At 44.7% G+C, this 21414-nt stretch overlaps 1 protein-coding gene and 1 pseudogene across 2 annotated transcripts in view; one reads left to right on the plus strand and one right to left on the minus strand.

The window, feature by feature from the left end:
* Positions 1-4849: 4849 nt before the first annotated feature.
* Positions 4850-21414, minus strand: part of C5H17orf67 (chromosome 5 C17orf67 homolog) — a 31847-nt gene continuing 15282 nt past the window's right edge. Inside the window, exons 3-4 of one of the 2 annotated variants that reach the window (XM_043900866.1) lie at positions 8238-8375; positions 4850-5280 (exon numbers count right to left, since the gene is read on the minus strand). In XM_043900866.1, coding sequence (XP_043756801.1) covers positions 8259-8375 — 117 coding nt within the window. In that variant the 3' untranslated portion in view covers positions 4850-5280; positions 8238-8258. The remainder of the gene's footprint in view (positions 5281-8237; positions 8376-21414) is intronic. The other variant, XM_043900867.1, reaches the window with a different exon arrangement.
* On the plus strand, positions 15645-21072 carry LOC122695660 (annotated as a pseudogene).

Consider the following 21414-nt stretch of genomic DNA (forward strand, 5'->3'; position numbering starts at 1 on the left):
ATCCAACTCCAGCAGACTCCTAACTTCTTAATTTGTTCTAAACTTGGTAGAGGAGCAAAGGTCATACATAGTAACCCTCTCAAAACCTGAAACTATTAGAATTAATAAGAGATATCAAAAAGGTGTCTGGAAACAGTATATAAAAATCAATATTACTCCTATATACAGCAGAATAACCAACTAGAAAATGTAATTTTTTTTTTTTTTTTGTCTGTGCTGCATGGCAGCTGGCAGGATCTTGGTTCACCCACCAGGGATCAAAGCCACCCCCTTGGAAGTGAAAGTGCGGAGTCCTAACCATTGGACCACCGGGGAATTCCTGAGAAAATGTAATTTTAAGAAAATTCCAGTTATAATTTTAAAAGTCCTGCAAGGTGCCTAGGAATAACGCAGACAAAAAGTATGTATAATCTTTACAAAGAAAATTATAAAGTTGTAATGATGAATGCTAGAAAGTGGCCTAAATAAATGCTGAGATTGATCATGCTCACACACGTGAAGGTTCAATAATATAAAGATAGCAACTTGTTCTCAAATAGGAGGGCAGCCTTTCTGTACCCTGTATTCCCCCAACCACTCTCTACCTCTTCCCTAAATAAGAAGTTTTAATACATAAATAGCATTAGTCGCTCAGTCCTGTCTGACTCTGCAACCCCGTGGACTGTAGCCCACCAGGCCCCTCTGTCCATGGAATTCTCCAGGCAAGAACACTGGAGTGAGCTGCCAATCTCCTCTTCAGGGGATCTTCCCAGCCCAGGGTTTGAACCCAGGTCTCCTGCATTGCAGGCAAATTCTTTACCGTCTGAGCCACCAGGGAAGCCCCAATACATAAATAGAAAGAATTTATCTTGATTAATAAAACAACATCCAATAATTTTTTTTAAATAGTAATGACTACTTTTATGGAGTGCTACTGGATAAAGGAAAGGGCTTCCCAGGTGGCGCAGTGGTAAAGAACCCATCTGCCAAGCAGGAGATGCAGGTTCAATCCCTGAGTCAGGAAGATCTCCTACAGGAGGAAATGGCAACCCACTCAAGTATTCTTGCCTGGACAGTTCCGTAGACAGAGGAGCCTGATGGGCTATGGTCCACAGGCTTGCAAAGAGTCAGACATGACTGAGCAACTGGGCACTCACTCAAGGGAATAATCACAATAACATTTGAACTAGATGCTATTATTATTATTATTCCCATTTTATGGATCAGTTGAGACCCAGAGAAGTTATTCAACTGGCTCCAAGCCTGTTTTCTTTCTTTTTGCAAGTATTTTATTTTTATTTGTTTATTCCTTTTGGCTGTGTTGGGTTTTTGTGGCTGCGCTGGGGCCTTCGCTGGTTGTGGAGAGCGGGGACTACTCTCTAGTCATGGCGTGCAGGCTTCATATTGAGGTGGCTTCTCTTGTTGCAGCAGAGCATGGGGTCTAGGCACTTGGGCGTCAATAGTTGTGGCTCATGAGCTTAGTTGCCCCAAGGCACGTGGGATCTTCCTGGACCAGGGATCTAACCTGTGTCCCCTACACTGCAAGGCAGATCCTTAGCCCCTGGACCACCAGGGAAGCCCCAAGTCCGTTTGCTGAACCCTCTGTCTGTGAGGCAGGGGAGCTGACTTTGGAGGGAGCTCACTGAGAACCCAGAGCCCGAGCCCCTTCGTCTGTGGCCTCAGGGACTGTGTGCCCCAATGAGCCTCCAGGGAGGAGGTTGAAAATCAGGGTCCGTCTGACCAAGGAAGAATTCCCCCTGATCATAAGAGGAGTGTCTGCCCCTGAGATCTGAGCCTCGTCTAGGGTTCCTAGCAACTCAAAGAGCCCCCTCTTTCTCTGATGGGACAGGAGACCTCGGCTCCCCCAGGGTCTGCTTTGCTGTGAATTCTGCTTCATGCCTTCTCATCTTTGGGACTCATCAGGGAAATCATCTTGCATTCTGTGCCCCACACACATGTGCGGCTCCTACTTCTTAGCAAACACCCCGAGACCCAGGCGTGGTGGTGGCCTGCGCAGGACAGCTCTGTCTGCCGCCGCGCCCCATCCAAGACCCTGAGTTAAGTATCAGACCCGCGGAACGGGTCTGGTGCTCAGTGACACCCCTGCTAGATGGGGTGCAGTGGGGTCCCAGTAAAGACACATCCTGAGCACTCAAGAAGCTCAGATGGAACAATGAGGTGACTACTTAAGGCAGGCGAATTTCAGGTTAAGGGCAGAGGACGAGTGTTTGGGGGGCTCAGAGTAATGCGGGGCTTCCTAGGATCAGATTCTAGCTCTGCAGGGACTTGAACAAATAGCCTATAGTAGGCAGAATAATGCCTTCCCTCCAAGATGTCCACATCTCATTCCCTGGAACCTGTAAGTATGTTAGCTTGAGTGGTGACAGGGAATCAAGGTTGCTAATCAACTGACCTTAAGATAGGGAGGTTGTCCAGGCTTATGTGAGTGAGTCCAGTGTAATCACAAAGGTACTTAAAAGTGGATGAGTGAGGCAGGAGGACCACTCAGAACAATATGGTTAGAGAAGAGCTCCTTATTCCTGGCCTTGAAGATGGAGGAAAAAAGACACAAGATGAGAGATGCAGGCAGACTCCAGAGCTGGAAAAGCTGGAAAAGGCAAGGAGACAGATTCACCCCTGGAGGCTCCAGAGAGACTGACACTCTGACTTCAACCTCATGACACTCATGTTAGACTTCTGACCCGCAGAATGTAAGAAAATAAATTTGTGTTAAAGGTTCTGGTCTTCTTTTATAGAGAGATAGAAAATTAATACACCACCTAAATTCTGTAAACCTCAGTTTTCTCATCTATAAAGTGGGAATAATCACTACAGTCACTTCCCAGAGTAGGTGTTGTCAACTGAAGAAAAAAGTACCACCTAAAGGTTTCAAGTGAAGTTTTATTCAGGGACCTTACTGAGGACTATAGCCCGAGACACGGCCTCCCAGATTTGGGGAGAAGCCACAACATACAGGACTTTTTGCTGGGGGGCGGGGTGGAAACAAGGAATTCCCAGTGGTTAGGACTCAACGCTTTCATTCCCATGGCCCAGGTTCAATCCCTACTTGGGGAACTAAGATCCTGCAAGCCACATGGAGCCGCCAGAAAATAATAGAAGACTTGTAGGCAAACATCAAAAAATTACTGCTAATCACAAAAAAAGCAGACATCTCAGTGAATTTACTCAATGAATTAATGAATTACTCAATAAATGAATGAATTTACTGCTTTTCTATCTACGCGTGCTAAGTCGCTTCAGTCATCTCTGACTCTTGAGAACCCCGTAGGCTGTAGCCTGCCAGGCTTCTCTGTCCATGGGATTTTCCAGGCAAGACTCTGGTCTCTTACATCTCCTGGATTGGTAGGCAGATTCTTTACCACTAGCGCCACCTTGCCATCTATGGAAGTGGCAACTCTGGACACGTTGAAATTATTCCTTCGATAGGCATCTCCACTATCTAGGGCCAGGATCCTGTTTTTCTCTGTCCTGAATTCCCTTCAGGACACATGGTCAGGGGTAGCTGCAGTGGTTGATGGCTTGATGGTGGGCAACATTCATTGTTTACTGAAACGCAGGCAATGTATTTTGTCTACAGTGTGATGATCAGTTGAAGTAATGTATATAAAAATCTCTGTGCGGGGTTCAGCCCATCGTGGGCTTCCCAGGTGGCAGAGTTGGTAAAGAAGCCACCTGCCAGTGCAGGAAACACAAGAGGTGTGGGTTTGATCCCTGGGTAAGGAAGATCCTCTCGAGTAGGAAATGGAAACCCACTCCAGTACTCTTGCATGGGAAATCCCATGGACCAAGGAGCCTGGTGGGCTGCAGTCCTTGGGGTCACAGAGTTGAACTCAACTGAGCATGCACATGCCCAGCCCATTGTTGTTCAGTCGCTCAGTCGTGTCTGACTCTTTGCCACCCCATGGACGACAGCATGCCAGACTTCCCTGTCCTTCACTATCTCCCACAGTTTGCTCAAGTTCATGTCCATTGAGTCAATGATGCCATCCAACCATCTCATCCTCTGTCACCCCTTCTCCTGCCCTCAATCTTTCCCAGCATCAGGGTCTTTTCCAATGAGTTGACTCTTCGCATCAGGAGGCCAAAGTATTGGAGTTTCAGCTTCAGCATCAGTCCTTCCAATGAATATTCAGGGTTGATTTCTTTTAGGATGGACTGGTTGGATCTCCTTGCTGTCCAAGGGACTCTCAAGAGTCTTCTCCAGCACCACAGTTTGAAAGCATCAATTCTTCGGCACTCAGCCTTCTTTATGGCCCAGCTCTCACATCTGCACATGACTACTGTGACTAGGCAGACCTTTAGTGGGTATAAAATAAATATAGTATCATTGTTGAGAAGCTCAGTAGCTGTCTCCTGGACAAGCCCTCCTGGGCTCCCTTGGCACAGACCCGCCTCTGTAACCCAGGGTGGACGAGCATCTCTCCTTATCCTTTTTGAGGATGCCACATTCTCCGTAGGACCACCCAGCCCACTTTCCCTTGCCTTCCCAGTTTCTACTTTTGTTGGTCTTCATTAGTCCAATCTCTGGTTCTGGGGGTTGTGAGCAGGTAAGGGGCACTGACATACGGAAGCTGTGACCCACTTTCCACAAGAAATGTCCCCTTGACTACAAGACCAGGGTGTGGACCTAGTACTAACTTATGGCCATATTCCCACAGCTGGTCTTGGACAAATAATCTCTTTACCAAAAAAGATGACCTTTGTGGAAAACTGCTGGGTGTTTGTGTTTTCATCCATCCAACTATTCTAAGAAGAGTGAATTTTCTGATGCTGGAGTCACAAAGATAAACAAGGGAGAAATTTTCTGCTTCTCTTCTTCTAGGAAACGAAAACAGACACCAATGGAAAGTAGGTTTAACACCAGTATTTATTACAGCAGAAAAGGAGAGAGGAAAAAAAGCAATGACCAAAACCCCCACAGCCTGAGTGGTGTGTTTCACTGGGCTGAACAAGGCTTTCCCACTAACCTCTCTCCTGTTCTAGAGGTCCCAGCTCCACCAGCCCCAGGAACGATTCCCCTTCTACTTACCCTTCAAACTGGTAGGAAGGGACCATTGAAGGGGAGGGAGGGAGGATCTACAGTTTAAGGGATTGGTTTTAATGAGCTGTTCAGGTTAGTAAAGTGAAGCAGCATAAATATTTGCCGTTAGTCCCCAACACAATCTTGCTGTGCCCACAATTCACAAGCCCTGGAGATCTCCACTCCACAACTGGAAAAGAAATGAAAGGAGGCTCATCTTGTTTCAATAGTATCCAGGCCTTTGCTCATCAAAGCACCTGCTGGAAAAGAACAAGAAGATAATGTTATGATGATGATGATGTTGCTAAAGAATGTGGTACGTATATACAATGGAATATTACTCAGCCACTAAAAAGAATAAAATAATGTCATTTTCAGCAACATGGATCAACCTAGAGATTGTCATACTAAGTGAACTAAGTCAGACAGAGGAAGACAAATATCATATGCTATCTCTTACGTGAAGAATCTAAAAGGAAATTATACAAATGAACTTGTTTACAAAACAGAAATAAAGTCACAGATTTAGAGAAGGAAATTACGGTTACCAGGGGGGAAAGATCTAGGGAAAGAATAGTCAGGGGGTTTTGGCTCCACAGGTACACACTGCTGCATTTAAAATGGATAACCAACAAGGACCTATTGTATAGCACAGGGAACTTTGCTCAACATTACTGAGTGGCCTGGATGGGAGGGGAGTTTGGGGGAGAAAGGATACATGTATATATATGGCTGAGACCCTTTGCTATCCACCTGAAACTATCACAACAGTGTTAATTGGCTGTACTCCAACATAAAATTAAAAGGTTTTTTTAAAAAAATTTTTTAAAGAAAATAATGTCAATGTGATGATGTGTTGATAAAGAAGAAAAAGTGGGGAGGAGGAGAGCAAGGGAAACAGCTACCAAATTGTCATTTCCTGAACACTTCCTAGCATGTGCCGGGGCAGTACTGTTTTCCACGCCCTGACTTTTTTAATGCTCTGAATAGCCATATGAGGGGCAACCCTTACGTGTTACAAATGAGGAAGCTGAGAGAAAAGTGAGGAATATTTTTTTCTGAAGTGGAGTCACAGTCAGAATGCTATACCCACCACCTCCCCCCCTCCCCAGCCGCTTCCTGGTCTTCTGAAGCGAGGCCCCCACGGAATCCTCTGTTTTGCAGGAGCCAGCCCACCACCACCAGAGGCGAGGCTGCTGCCCTGAGGCTCGCCAACCTGGAAGTCTCTCCTCTCACCTGGCCTGCACCAAGGTGACAACGGGCCCTGCTCGTGGAGTCAGTCACGACATGCCTGGCTCTGTACACATCATCACTACCCCAACTCAGAGACTCAGAGAGGGTAGGGGACTTGTCCAGGGTCACAGAGCAGAAACCCAAGAGAGCCAAACCCAAGCCCACTAGGTTCCAGGGTCTGAGGGCTTATGTACTCCACAAGCAAGGGCTTCTGATGCTGGAGGACAAAGGTCTTAGGTGTCAGGGGAGGAACAAGTGCTGGCAGAGGAAGGAACCAGCTCAGAGCCTGGAGGGACTAAAGCTGGATGTTAGCAGAGCCCCTAGACCTCAAACACAGAACTCCTGTTCCATTCCTAGGAGAGGCTCCTCTCACTGTTCAGGAGGACCATGCCCCATCTACCCCCGGAACACACACACACAGGTCCCAGCAATACAGCGTGCAGAAAGCGTGCAGGATCTGGGACTGTCAGAAGACAGCCATATCAGCCACGGGCTGGCATGCGTTAGTCGCTTAATCACACTCAGCTAAATCCCCTATAAAACAGGATTAAGGACTTCCCTGGTGGTCCAGGGGATAAGACCCGCCTGCCAGTGCAGGGGACACGGGTTCAACAAACGGCCGGGAAGATTTCACACGCTGCGGACCCCGTAAGCCCATGTGCCACAACCACCGAACCCATGCTCTAGAGCCCAGAAGCCACAACTACTCAGCCTGAGTACCGCCACTCCTGAAGCCCGTGTGCCTAGCGCCTGTGCTCCGCAACAAGAGAAGCCTCTGCAATGAGAAGCCCGCCCACTGGAACGAAGGGTAGACCCTGCTCATTGCAACTAGAGAAAGCCTGAGTGTCGCAGTGAAGACCCAGCACAACCAAAACTAAAAAAGGAAAAAAAAAAAAAAAAAAAGGACTAAAACTCACGCCCTGCAATGACCCAAGGATGTTCAGAGGACCAAATGAGAGGTTTTGTGTAACAGCACCCTGAAAATTACAAAGAGCAGTCCTCTGAAGGGGGTGTTCACGTGTCTACTCACAATGGCACCGAATGAACAAGAAGGGAACAAGACGTCTGTTAATCACAGCTGATCGAGTGTCAAGTTGTGTATTCTGTCCTGCTTACTCCATCCACATGACAGAGGAGAAATGAAACTCACCCAGCTTCACCTCTGAAGGGGTTTTGCTGTGTTATCTGGCAAGAATTGGAAGGGAGCGAGGACATGGACACAGATGGACAGTGAGGGAACCAGCAAGCAGCCCCTCGCAGGAACAGAGGTGCAGTGCTCGGGTGTCCCAAGAAGGCTGAGCCGTCCAGCTCAGGGGCACTGAAACGGCAGAGCCGAAGGAGGAGGGCAGACTGGGCTGGCTGGGCAGGGACCCAGGCTGGAAGGTGCGGAGGCAGTAAAGAAGGCGCTGGCAGTCTAGTGGTTAGGATTTGGTGTTCCCACCCCTGGGACCTGGGTGTGATCCTTGGTCAGAGAACTAAGATCGAGCAAAAAAAAAAGTTTCTGATCCTGGTGACAGTGGTGACCCTTGTGATGTCACCCGTCAAGCCCATGGATGTTGACGCCCCCCTGGAAAGACCCAAGTCTCAACAAGCCACACTTCTCCAGTTTTGTATTCCAGAGGGACTCTTTGTGGGTGGCAAATGAGGTCTCCTACCTCCCCTACTTGGGATCTCGTTCCTACCCTATTTGGGACCTCACCCCTCCCCTGTTTGGGGTCTCACCCCTCCCCTGTTTGGGGTCTCACCCCGCCCCTGTTTGGGGTCTCCTGGTGGCTCAGCAGGAGTCAGGCCCCCTGCGTGTCCCCAGTGAGCCTCTCCACCTGGTCCCCACCCACCTCTCACGCCTCGCCCCTCCCACTCTCCAACCCGGAACTAACTGACTTGCTGGTTCCTGCAGCATCATGTTCTCAAAGGCCCCCGGAGTCCTGCCTGCATTGCCCACTGCTGTCTCCCTGAAACAGAAAGCCTGGGAGAGGGAACATACCAGAGGCTGGTCCCGAGCCTCTTAGATGGGATGGACCAGGTTCCTGTCGCAGTGGGGTTTGCAGTGTGGGTTCAGCCAGTGCTCCAGGAACTGCTCCTCGGCACGGTGTTCCAGGAGGAGCAGATGGTGCATGTACTCCTGTAAAACAAAAACACATTTCAGAGAGAAGCTTTTATCCACAGTGACGGCCGAGCCGCCCCTGTGCGGGGTACAACTATGCTTCGGAGATAACGGCAGCACAGCCAGGGAGGAGAAAGCACCAGCAACCGTAAGTGCTGAAAGGGGGTGTGTCCGTGGGGGCTCATAGACACTGATGATGGAGAGTTACATGGAACAACCACTTTGGAAAACAACCTGTTGCCTAGAATCCTGAAATGCCACTCTTTTTTATACCCTAGAGCAACGATTCTCAAATTTCATCAGGCATCAGAAGCCCCCTAGAGGGCTTGTTAAAACCTACAGTTTGGGACCTCTGTAGTGGTCCAGTGGCTATGACTCCACGCTCCCAGTGCAGGGGTCTCCATCCCTGGTCAGGGAACTAGGTCACATGTGCTACCCCTGAAACATATCCCACATGCTGCTACTAAAGCCAAAATAAATAAATAAAAACAAAATTTTAAAAACCTACAGATTTCTGGGCCCCACCTGCAGAGTTTCTGACTCAGTGAGTCTGGGATGACAGTGAAGTTGCTCAGTCATGTCCGACTCTTTGCGACCCCATGGACTGTAGCCCACCATGCTCCTCAGTCCACGGAATTTTCCAGGCAAGAGTACTGGAGTGGGTTGCCATTTCCTTCTCCAAGGGATCTTCCCAACTCAGGGATCAAACCCGGGTCTCCCACACTGCAGGCAGACACTTTACCGTCTGAGCCACCAGGGAAGCATTTCTAACAAGTATACAGTTGTGACTGTCACTGGTCACTTTGAGAACAAGAAAAGATAAGAATGTTTACAGTAGCAATATATTTGTAGTAGCAAAATACTGGAAATGTGGGAACATTTCAAATATCCATTGATAGGAGGATGGATAAATAAATTATGGTAGGGTCACAAAGTAGAATATTACACAGGAGTGAAAATGTAATTATAATAACATACAAAAACATAGATGAGTCTTAGAAATAGCATGAGTGAAAAGAGCAATTCCAAGAAGACAATGTTTATAGTGTGACATCATTTTAATCAAGCTGAAAACATGCATAACTTAATAATATACTAGTTATGGCAGCACACATTTGTGATAGAATCATCTTTTTCAAAAGGTAAAAGATAACTATAAGAAAGTTGGAGTTGATATACTATTATCAAACAAAATAAGTTTTAAAGCCAAAAAAAAAAAAATGTTACTGGGGATCTAGGGGCATTTTGTGAAAACAGCCTGGCAATTTCTTAACACAGTGTTAGTATACAAGCAAGCAATGGGAAAAATGAAAGGATATGTTCACACAGAAGTGTGTCCACAGATTTTCACAGCAGCATTATTCATTACAGTCAAAAAGTAGAAACAACCCAAATGTCCATCAACCAATGAATGGATAAATAAAATATAACATATCCGCATACAATGGAAATACTATATGGCCATTTAAAGGAATGACGCATGCTGCAACCTGGATGCACCTCAGAAATACTCTGTTAAGTTTAAAAAGCCAGTCACAAAGGACCACACATAGTGTGGTTTCATCTCCATGAAATGTGACTGGCTCTGCGTGTTGGCTGGTTGTTCGATGCTACCCGTCTCTGTGACCAGCATCACCCCACGTGGCTGGTGAGGCAGAGCTTCATCGTGCTCCTGAATCTCCTCCTCTGCCCTACCCTCCAACCCCACCAGCCAGTCAAGCCCCAGGTCTAGGAGGTGCTCCCAGATCCCGCCCCCATCGCCTTTGCGCAGCCGCAGTCCCCGGCCCTCCTGCGCGGTCCCCGCCCCTCTGGGAAGCTCTCCCTGCCTCCTGCCTCACCCCCTTCCCCTCCGCTCAACTCCAGGGGGAGGGACTGGGGAGGGGGCGGGGACTCTGCTTTTCGCTTCTTTGTTTTTTCTTTCTCCTTTCTTTTTGATAGACATTTTTTCAGAGAAGTTTTAGTTTCACAGCAAAATGAAGCAAAAAATACAGTGATTTCCCATATACCCCACAGATGCACAACCTCCCCTATTATCAAAATCCTGCCCCAGAGAGGTGCATCTGTTACAAGAGATGAACCTACATCAACACCGCATCATCACCCAGTGTTAATGCTGGGGTCACTCTTGGTGTTGTACATTCTGTGGGTTTAGACAGATGCATAATGACACATATCCATCATTAGACTATCATACAGAATACTTTCATTGCCCTATAATTCTTTCATGTTCTGCCTGTTCATCCCTCCCTCCTCTCTAACCCCTGGCAAAAATTTATCTTTCTACTGTCTCATAGGTTTACCTTAGAAGTAGAAAAACATCTACTTCTGCTTCTTTAACTACACTAAAGCCTTTGACTATGTGGATCATAAATAACAAACTGTGTAAAATTCTTAAAGAGATGGGATTATCAGGCTACCTTACCTGCCTCCTGAGAAATCTGTGTGCAGGTCAAGAAGCAACAGTTAGAACCAGACATGAAACAACTGACTGGTTCAAAATTGGGAAAGGAGTAGGTCAAGGCCGTATATTGTCACCCTGCTTATTTAACTTATATGCAGAGTATATCATGAGAAACGCTGAGCTGGATAAACACAAGCTGGAATCAAGATTGCCAGGAGAAATATCAATAACCTCAGATATGCAGATGACACCACCCTTATGGCAGAAAGTGAAGAGGAACTAAAGAGGCTCTTGATGAAAGTGAAAGAGGAGAGTGAAAACGTTGGCTTAAAACTCAACATTCAGAAAACTAAGATCATGGGGTTGGGTCCCATCACTTCATGGCAGATAGATGGGGAAACAATGGAAACAGTGACAAACTTTTTTCTCTTGGGCTTCAAAATCACTGCAGATGGTGACTTCAGCCATGAAATTAAAAGACACTTGCTCCCTGGAAGAAATGCTATGACCAATCTAGACAGAATATTCAAAAGCAGAGAATTACTTTGCCAACAAAAGGCCATATAGTCAAAGCTATGATTTTTCCAGTAGTTGTGTATGGATGTGAGAGGTGGACCATAAAGAAAGCTGAGTGCCAAAGAATTGATGCTTTGGAACTGTGGTGTTGGAGAAGACTCTTGAAGTCCATTGGACAGCATTGAGATCAAAGTAATCAATCCTAAAGGAAATCAATACTGAATATTCATTAGAAGGACTGATACTTAAGCTGAAGCTCCAATACTTTGACCACCTGATGCGAAGAGTTGACTTATTGGAAAAGACCCTGATGCTGGGAAAGATTAAAGGCAGGAGGAGAAGGGGACGACCGAGGATGAGATGGTTGGATGGCATCACTGACTCGATGGACATGAGTTTGAGCAAGCTGCAGAAGATGGTGAAGGACTGGGAAGCCTGGTGTGCTGTAGTCCATGGGTTTGCAAAGAGTCAGACATGACTGAGCAACTGAGCAACAACAACCACTTTAATGGCAGAAAACAAAGAGGAGCTAAAGAGCCTTTTGATGAAGGTGGAAGAGGAAGTGAAAAAGTTGGCTTAAAGCTCAACATTCAAAAACCTAGGATCATGGTATCCAGTCCCATCATTTCATGGCAAACAGACGGGGCAAAAATGGAAACAGTGACAGACTTTATTTTCTTGGGCTCTAAAATCACTGCAGATGGTGACTGCAGCCATGAAATTAAAAGACACTCACTCCTTGGAAGAGAAGCTATGACAAACCTAGACAGCATATTCAAAAGCAGAGACATTACTTTGCCAAAGGTCCATCTAATCAAGGCTATGGTTTTTCCAATAGTCATGTATTGATGTGAGAGTTGGACAATAAAGAAAGCTGAGCACTGAAGAATTGATGCTTTTGAACTGTGGTGTTGGAGAAGATGCTTGAGAGTCCCTTGGACTGCAAGGAGATCAAACCAGTCAATCTGAAATGAAATCAACCCTGAATATTCATTGAAAGGACTGATACTGAAGCTGAAGGTCCAATATTTTGGCCACCTGATGGGAAGAGCTGACTCATTAGAGAAGACCCTGATGCTGGGAAAGACTGAAGGCAGAAGGAGAAGGGGATGATGAGGATGTCATTGCCAACTCGATGGACATGAGTTTGAGCAAATTCTGGGAGATAGTGAAGGGCAGAAGTTTGAGCAAATTCTGGGAGATAGTGAAGGACAGGGAAGTCTGGTATGCTACTGTTAATGGGGTCCCAAAGAGTCAGACACAAGTTAGCAACTAAATAACAACAACATTTACCTTTTCCAGAATATCTTATCATTGGAGTAATACTGTGTGTAACCTTTCCAGATTAGCATTTTTTACTTAGAAATATGCGTTTAAGTTTCCTCCATATTTTTTCATGGTTTAATAGCCCATTTCTTTTTAGAGCTCAATAATATTTCATTTTCTACATATACCACAATTTATCCATTTACCTACTGAAGGGCATCTTGGTTGCTTTCAAGTGTTGACAATTATGAATAAAGCTGTGATAAACATCTATGTACATGTCTTTGTATTGAACATAAGTTTTCAACTCATTTGAGTAAATACCAAGAAGCATGATTTCTGGGTCATATGTTAAGAGGATGCTTAGTTATGTAAGAAACCACTAGATTGTCTTTGAAAGTGGCTGCACCACTTTGCATTCCCACCAGTAGTGAACGAGAGTCCCTGTTGTCCTACATCCTCGCCAGCATTTAATCACATCAGTGTTCTGGGTTTTGGCCATTCCAAGAGGCATACAGTGGTATCTCACTGTTTAATCTGCATTTCCCTGATGCCATATGATACGAGCATCTTTTCCGATGCTTGTTTTTCAATCCATGTTCTTTGGTGAAGTATCTGTTCAGGTCTTTTGCCAAGGTAGGTTTTTAAAATCTGAATAATGAAAATGGCTTTATTGTTTTTTATCACAGGTGACACATATTACTGTTTTGAAATTATGTAAAAATTAAAAGTTATAAAGAAGAGAGTGAGAAATCCCTGCTGTTGGTTTGGTTTGGTTTTGTCTATCTCTTCATTCTGTTGCAAAGTGACTTTTTAAAAAATGTATATGCAATTGCTTCCTCTCTTAAAATACTTGAATGGCTTCCACTGGGCTAAGCAAATTCCTTGAGGTGGTTTGCAGGGTTGCTGGTGATCCTTCCTCACCCTCTTCCTGAGCCTCTTCTATCACCATCACCCCACGCAAGCTTTGTGCTCCATCTTCCCCTGGGTGGGCTGTGCTTGCTCTGCTCTCTGATTTTAGGCTATTCTCTCTGCCCAGAACACCCTGTGCCTTCTCTCTTTCCTCAGTTTAGTTCAGTCTCTCAGTCGTATCTGACTCTCTGTGACCCCATGGACTGCAGCACGCCAGGCCTCCCTGTCCATCACCTACTCCCAGAGTTTATTCAAACTCACGTCTGCCACGTTGGTGATGCCATCCAACCATCTCATCCTCTGTCGTCCTCTTCTCCTCCTGCCTTCAGTATTTCCCAGCATCAGGGTCTTTTCCAATGAGTCAACTCTTTGCATCAGGTGGCCAAAGTATTGGAGTTTCAGCGTCAGCATCAGTCCTTCCAATGAATATTCAGGACTGATTTCCTTTAGGATGGACTGGTTGGATCTCCAAGAGTCTTCTCCAACACCACAGTTCAAAAGCAATAATTCTTCGGCGCTCAGCTTTCTTTATAGTCCAACTCTCTATCTCATCCAGATCTGATTTTTCATCCCTCAGCTTAGATGTTACTTCCTCCAGGCAGCTTCTTAGGTTCTCTGTGGCACCGCAGCTCTCTGGACAGCTTAGCAGTGACCTCTCCCGGAGAGTGGGGATTTAATTGGCCTCATCAGACTTTTTAGTGGAGGTGCTGTGTATGTTGGCTCATGTGTTGGCACATGGACTTGATGTTTCCTTTTGAAAGAGATAGAACTGACTTTCAATTTGATGGATATATGTTGTCGACACTGCCCTGAAATAAGGCTTGGTGCTGAAATTATGGGATGGGAATCACTGCAAAGTATGCATAGAATAGTCCATATGAGCACATATAGATAGCCCAAAGCCACAGGCAATTAAATCAGAGAAGTGGCATTTCACCTTATACACATAGGTGGTAATATCTGTAGAAGATAATTTTGGCAGGTACAGATCTAAAAATCCTAAATCATTAAAACCCTCCAATGGCATTGATAAAGCTTTAACAGACCGTCCCGTTTAGAACTCTTGAGTTTTTAAGTTTCAAGAACATCTTCTAGGAAGTCTACATCCTATTTTAGATATAATTTTTTTTAATTTAATGACTGTGCAAAGGAATGAATTATGAGGTGTCCAATTTTCCTGAAATGTTTTTTCTTTCCCCCAGGACTCAGGCAGTTTGAAATTGTTTTGATTATGTTATTGCTTTCATTTAAATCATCAAGATGTACTCTGTGTCCTGGGTGAGGAGTCTCTAGGACAAGCGGGGAGGGGGTGGTTGCTGGGAGGTCTCCTTGTGGGACCCAACAAGGACTCCCCAGCAGCTTGCTGGACACGTTTGTGAGTTTGGGGCTCAGCCCTGCCCTGTCTTGCCCTGTCTGCGGAGTCTTTGGCCGGAGGAATAGTCACTGGGAGGAACAGGACGGCAGCGTGGAGTCTTGTAAATGAGGAACAAGGACTTTTCAGCACACAGCTTTACTTATTCAGCTGTTCTGTATGACAGCTCCCTGAAGGAAATCCACATTGCTGTCCGCTCGCCTGCCTGTTGGCCAGGCATGTGGTGGAGGGGCTAAAAGGGTCAGCCTGGGTCTGGACCGCGGGCTAGTTCCAATCAAGACCTTACCACGACTGCTGCTTTCCGTATCAGTCGCTAAGTTGTGTCCAACTCTTCTGCAAACCCATGGACTGTAGCCCACCAGGTTCTTCTGTCCTTGGGATTTCCCAGGCAAGAATACTAGAGTGAGTTGCCATTTCCTTCTCCAGGGGATCTTCCAGACCCAGGAATCAAACCTGCATTTCCCGTATTAGCGGGCAGATTCTTTACCATTCAGCCACCACATGTCCAGCCTCGATTTGTCCATCTGCAATATGAGGTTGCACTAGCACTTACTTCACTGCGTTTCCAGGATTAAACAAAATGATACGAATGAAGCTCTGTGCCAAATACGTCATCTGCATTTTCCTTTCTAAACCCATTCTCAAGACTTCCCGGGCCGATAAGGGGTTAACACTCTTGATTCCAATGCAGGGGGTGCAGTGTCCATCCGTGATCAGAGAACTAAGATCTCTCATGTTGCACGGTGCGACCATAAATAAATAAATAAACCCACTCTCCCCCTTCCTTCTCCTGGCCCTTGGCACTAACAGGCTGACCTAGATGAACTGCAACACAGACGCTTCTGTCCTGCAGCCCCCAGTTGGGTTTGGAGGAGGAGGTGCCAACAGAGGGCTGGAGGCAGGAGGCGAGAGGTGGGGTCCATACGGACTCCCCTGGTACCTCCCCTCCCCGAGGACTCCCGGCAGGTCGTCTGCATCGCTCCCCTGACGACCCAGCTTCTAGAGGTCTGCCCCTCTGGGTCTGGGAACCACACTCTTCCCTTCCACCCTCCTGCCTCGGGAGCCTCAGCTCTGCAGCCTTTATCATTTCCTGTCAGTTCCCCTTCATCCTGCCACACCTTTGTAAAAAGCCCTTGACTAAGCCCTCCTCAGTTAATTTTGGTTGCTATTTGATATGGAAGACCTGAGCATGCCCTGAAGTTGTGGATAGAGCATCTCTCCCAGGAACTGGTCCACAGGAAACTTTCAATAAATGTTTGTTGAATAAAAGGCTAAAGCCGTGGTCCTCAGAGCATGATGTGTGCTCCCCTAGGGGGTCCACGATGGCAAAACGACTTTTTGAACAATATTAAGGCATTTGCCTTCTCACTGTGCACGCACATGTGTGCTCAGCCACTCCGTCATGTCCAACTCTTTGTGACCTCATGGACTGTAGCCCACCAGGCTCCTCTGTCCATGGCATTTTCCAAATAAGAATACTGAAGTGGGTTGCCATTTCCTACTCCAGGGGATCTTTCCGACCCAGGGATCCAACCCACGTCTCCCTCATCTCCTGCATTGGCAGGCGAATTCTTTACCACTGAGCCACTTGGGAAACCCCTCACTGTGGGTGAAACTGACGCCTCTGCAGACAAAGGCACCAGCTATCCTGGTGGTCACAGTGTCCTTCACCACACACTCACAGCTAAAATAAATAATAAAAGTAAAGCATTCTTAGCATGCCAGTTTCACAGAAACACGCCCTGGTGAAGCCGTGGAAAGTGACCAACAGGAAGTACGCAAGCAGCACTTCCGCCACCCAACAAAGTGCAACCATTTTCTCAAGGGAAGGCACTGGGGGGACTGGAGGTGTCAAGGGTTGAACTAGGTGTGTTTCATGTGCCTGTTTGGCAGGCGTCTTTCCAAAAACGAATGCACTGAGCTTGTCACTTCCAGGAAAACAACTGACAGCGCTTGTTACTAAATGGTGAAATCTGAGCTTTCAAGGGGAAATTAGAACTAACTTTGGGAAACTTACATTTGCAACCATGAATCTGAGAGCTTCCAGAAAGACTTTTCCAATGAGATTGGTGGTGATACAAAAGAATGTCACCACTGAAAAACAGCATTTTTGCACCTCTTATAATTATATGCTCATTGGCATCCTTACTCATTTAATCCTTGTCCCTCTCAGCCAAACACCTATCTGGCTTTTTGATGAGTGACCAAGACATACCTAGTATATGACTTCTTGACACATAGTGGGACCTCAGTAAAACACACAGGAGAAATGTACAAACAAGGGAATGAGTAAGTGAAATGACTGTTCTTTCTCCATAATCTCACTAACTGCTCTTTGGGAGGTTCCTGGGTATCTGTGTCAATCTGCCCATTATAATGGCCCAGGCCAAATGAACATAAAAAGCATCCAAGAGTGAAATATATATATATATATATTTCACACTCCTAAATAGAGGCTGAAATCATTGTTGAAGAAAAACAATACAGACACACACATAGAGAGAGAAAGAAACAAGCTCTGGTTTCCATGACATTTCACTATTTATTTAAAATGTTAGGGAAATGAATACGCCACAAAGGCCTAAAAGCAATCATTAGTCAAAGATGAAAAGCCAAACTGAAAATCTGCTGAAAACCACAAATTCAACAATTGTGTTGGCTAGGTTAGAAATGGCCCAGCATTAATGATAATCTCAAATGTTCCTGGATCAAGAAAGAAGGGGTAGATGGAAAATAAGTTTTCATTTTTTTTTTTTTAATTTCTTTCTTCACGGGGAAAAAAATTAAAGCAAACAAAACCACTATCTGTTTTCCATGTCCAATGCCAATTGTAATGGTTTAAGCAAATAATTTCTCAGTAATTAGAGCAGAAATTGGAAGAGGTCCTTTATAATAGCACAGGAGAGGTGTGATAATGAAATTAAAAACCCACTGGAACTTGAGCTTAGCTGAGAATCATAAACTAGACAGTTAATCTATCAAGGTGGGATCTTTTTCCAAGAAGGCAAACTTCTTCCCATGACATTTGCATGGAATTAAAGATCCACTGACATCTGGATGAAGTATTTTGCTCATTAGTAAAAGCAAGGTAATCATACAGTCAGAACTTAACTACTCAGGGCCACCAGAAAGCTCAGTCCTAAAAGAAGGCAAATCATTTATGTGCACAATTTGCCTCTCGGTCGCTCTGCACTGGTTTTTGAGATCACAGGGTGCGAAAGGGTAACGGAGTCACTACATACATCGGTCAAGGCGCCAAATAAGAAAGCATATTTTACAAAGACTATTTACAATAAAGCTAATATGATTTATACTTGCCCAACAAGAACATTCCTTAAAGGAACACAGGCCAAAATGGAAAGCATATTCCCAGGGCACACAAGTGCTTACGAATACAATCAAAAAGGACATAATTTTAGCTCAGATGTCATCTTTTTAGAGAATTTCCATGGTTCACCCCAGCAGTTGGCAATAATTTCTTCCCTAAAATTTGGAATGACTAAGAGAAATTTAATGAATTTAAGCAAGGCCATGGGGAAGATGTCTTTGAAATAACCTCCAGGTTCTGTGGTAGAGTTACGTCCTGCAACATTTCTCCCCTGGAGAGAAGCAGAGAGAGGAAAGGAAATAAGTATCATGAGCATTTAGTAAATGTCAAACTCTGCTTGGTGCTGGGGGCCCAGAAGTGAAACAAATAGTCCATCTGCTCAAGCAGTTTAGAGCAGTCTAGTAAGAAAGAGAGGTTGGTTGTTTTTTGTTTTTTTAAGTCAGAAATAGCAAGTTTATGCTGTGAGTGCTAGGCCAGAGGGATGCTTTAATTCATGGTGGGAGGATGGGGACATCAGGAAATCCTCTTTAAAAAGGCATCATTTCAGGTGAATCTCTGCAAATGAGTAGAGTTAATCAGGTAGGCAAAAGCAGAAGAAACAAGTACACAAGATAACCTGCTCCTCCTCCTAGGTTTCCAGGGCCATTGAATAGCACCCACGCGTCCACACAGACACCCGCAAGTCAGTTTTGATCCCTCATCTTCCCTGACTGCATCCACTCCTCCTGCCCCAGAAATGGCCAACTGACCTACAATTTAAGATACCATAATCATGTTCCCCTCGTGTTTTACCTTAAAACCTCCACTAAAACACTCTTGGAGGACAAGAACATGAATTATCTTTTAAAACTTTTAGAAAGCAATGTGGAAATATATACTAAAAGCTTTAAAAATATTCATATACTTGGACCCAGTCATTTATTTTCTGGCAATATGTCCTTAGCAACTAATTCAAAATGTTAAAAATAGTATACGAACAAACTTTTAGACTGTTGTTTGTCATAGAAAAAACAGTGGAAGAAGGAGCCCTCCTACACTGTAGGTGGCCGTGTAAACCGGTATCACCAGTATGGAGAACAATATAGAGGTTCCTTGAAAAACTAAAATAGAGCTACCACCATATGACCCAGCAATCCCACTCCTGAGCATATGTCTGGAGAAAACCATAATTATAAAAGATATATGCACCCTGAGGTTCATTTATAATAACCAAGACATGGAAGCAACCTAAATGTTCGACAGATGGACGGATAAAGAAGAGGTAGTACATGTGTATGATGCAGTATTACTCAGCCATAAAAAGGAATGAAATAACGCCATTTGCAGCAACATGGATGGGCCTAGAGATTAGCATACTAAGTGAAGTAAGTCAGACAGAGGCATACATCATATGATACGGCTTACATGTAGAATCTAAAAAGATAATACAAGTGAACTTATTTACAAAACAGAAATTGATTCACAGACTTTGAAAGCACGCTTATGATTACCAAAGGGGAAAAGTCAGGGAGGGATAAATTAGGAGTTTTGGATTAGCATATCCTTGCTACTATGTGTAAAATAGATAATCAACAAGGACCTACTGTGTGGCACAAGGAACTCTACTCAATATTCTGTAATAACCTCTATGAGAAAATAAACTGAAAACAAATGGATATATGTATAACTGAATCACTTTGCTGTATACCTGAAACTAATACAACATTGTAAATAGACTATATTCCAATATAAAATAAAAATTAAATTTAAGGCACACTCCTTCTTTTCGTTACAGCTGATGAACCTGAAAGCCATGTTACTACAATTGAAACTTTTATTATTTACAGGATTATTACTAAGACATCTCATGGAGAATTTGACTCAGTGAATTCGAAGTTAGGAGACACTATCAAGGTTTTCTTTGAAGTTAGGAGACACTATCAAGGTTTTCTTTGATTGAAAGAAAAACTTGAAGAAGCACAACCCACTCTGATTATTCCACCATTGCCAGAAAAGTTTATAGTGAAAGGAATGGTGGAATGCTTTAACGGTGACATCACTGAGATACGCAGGAAGGCATTGCACAAATTTTTGAACTGAGTTGCTGATCATCCAACTCTAACATTTAATGAGGACTTTAAAGTTTTTCCTATTGCACAACTTGGGAACTCTCTTCTCACAAGAAGCAAAGGCCTAGATTACTCAGCAGGATGGGGCAGACAGAGCGGCTGCATTATCAATGAGAGGAGTTAAAAGTCACCCCGAGGAATCCATGGAAATGAATAACTTTGTTGAAATATTCAGCCAGAAAATAAATTTGATAGATTAAAATATCTCAGAGAATTTGCAAGAAAGAAAGGGAATATTTTGATGAAATGAAAGAATATGACCCAATTCATATTCTGTGGTCAGCATCAGAAGGAGATCTGGCTGATACTCTAAAAGGTGTTGCCAGCTGCATTGACAAATGCTGTACAGCCTCTGAAAACAGATGTCTGGCCTCTCAGAGGCCCTGCTTCCTGTGTATATGAATATGTGCTTTATAGTGAAATGTTAATGGGTGTCATGAAGAGACCAGATACAGGCAGAACTGGATTCCAAAGTTGAAGCTTTGACCTCCAAAAAGGCAGATACTGATCTGTTTACAGAAGAGACTGGAAAACTGGAAGATAAAGTGAAGTACACTAATAAAACCCTGAAAGCAGATTGGGAAAGATGGAAACAAAACAATGCAAAATGCTATCAAGTCAGCGTTTACCACCAGGGCTGAGGAGAACATTCTCTATGATGAACAGTGAAAGTGAATTACCATTGATCTCCAGATGGTGTCTCGATGTCCTGATGGTGTCTTTCCATTACTTAGTGCCTTGCTACATGGGAATCCTTCCTTACATCACGGATAGATATCCACTTGGAAGAAGCTTCTAAAGATAAATTGTAATTGCATTGACGACTTCTAAGCTACCTTTGGGAAACAGTGTCTGTTAAACAAAGTTATTCTTTCTAGATGGCCTGGGTCCTTTCTAAAGTGGATGAAAAGTGTTTCACACTATCTGGAAAACCAACAATTTAAAACTCAGGTGTTTCAGATCATTGATATGAATTTGGATATATATCCAATTTGGATGGGTTTCCTTGATAGCTCAGTTGGTAAAGAATCCGCCTGCAATGCAGGAAACCTCGGTTCGATTGCTGGGTCGGGAAGATCCCCTAGAGAAGGGATAGGTTACCCACTCCAGTATTCTTGGGCTTCCTTTGTGGTTCAGCTGGTGAAGAATCTGCC

This window comes from Cervus elaphus, chromosome 5 (assembly GCF_910594005.1).
Source record: "Cervus elaphus chromosome 5, mCerEla1.1, whole genome shotgun sequence".
In the NCBI taxonomy this organism is placed as follows: domain Eukaryota; kingdom Metazoa; phylum Chordata; class Mammalia; order Artiodactyla; family Cervidae; genus Cervus; species Cervus elaphus.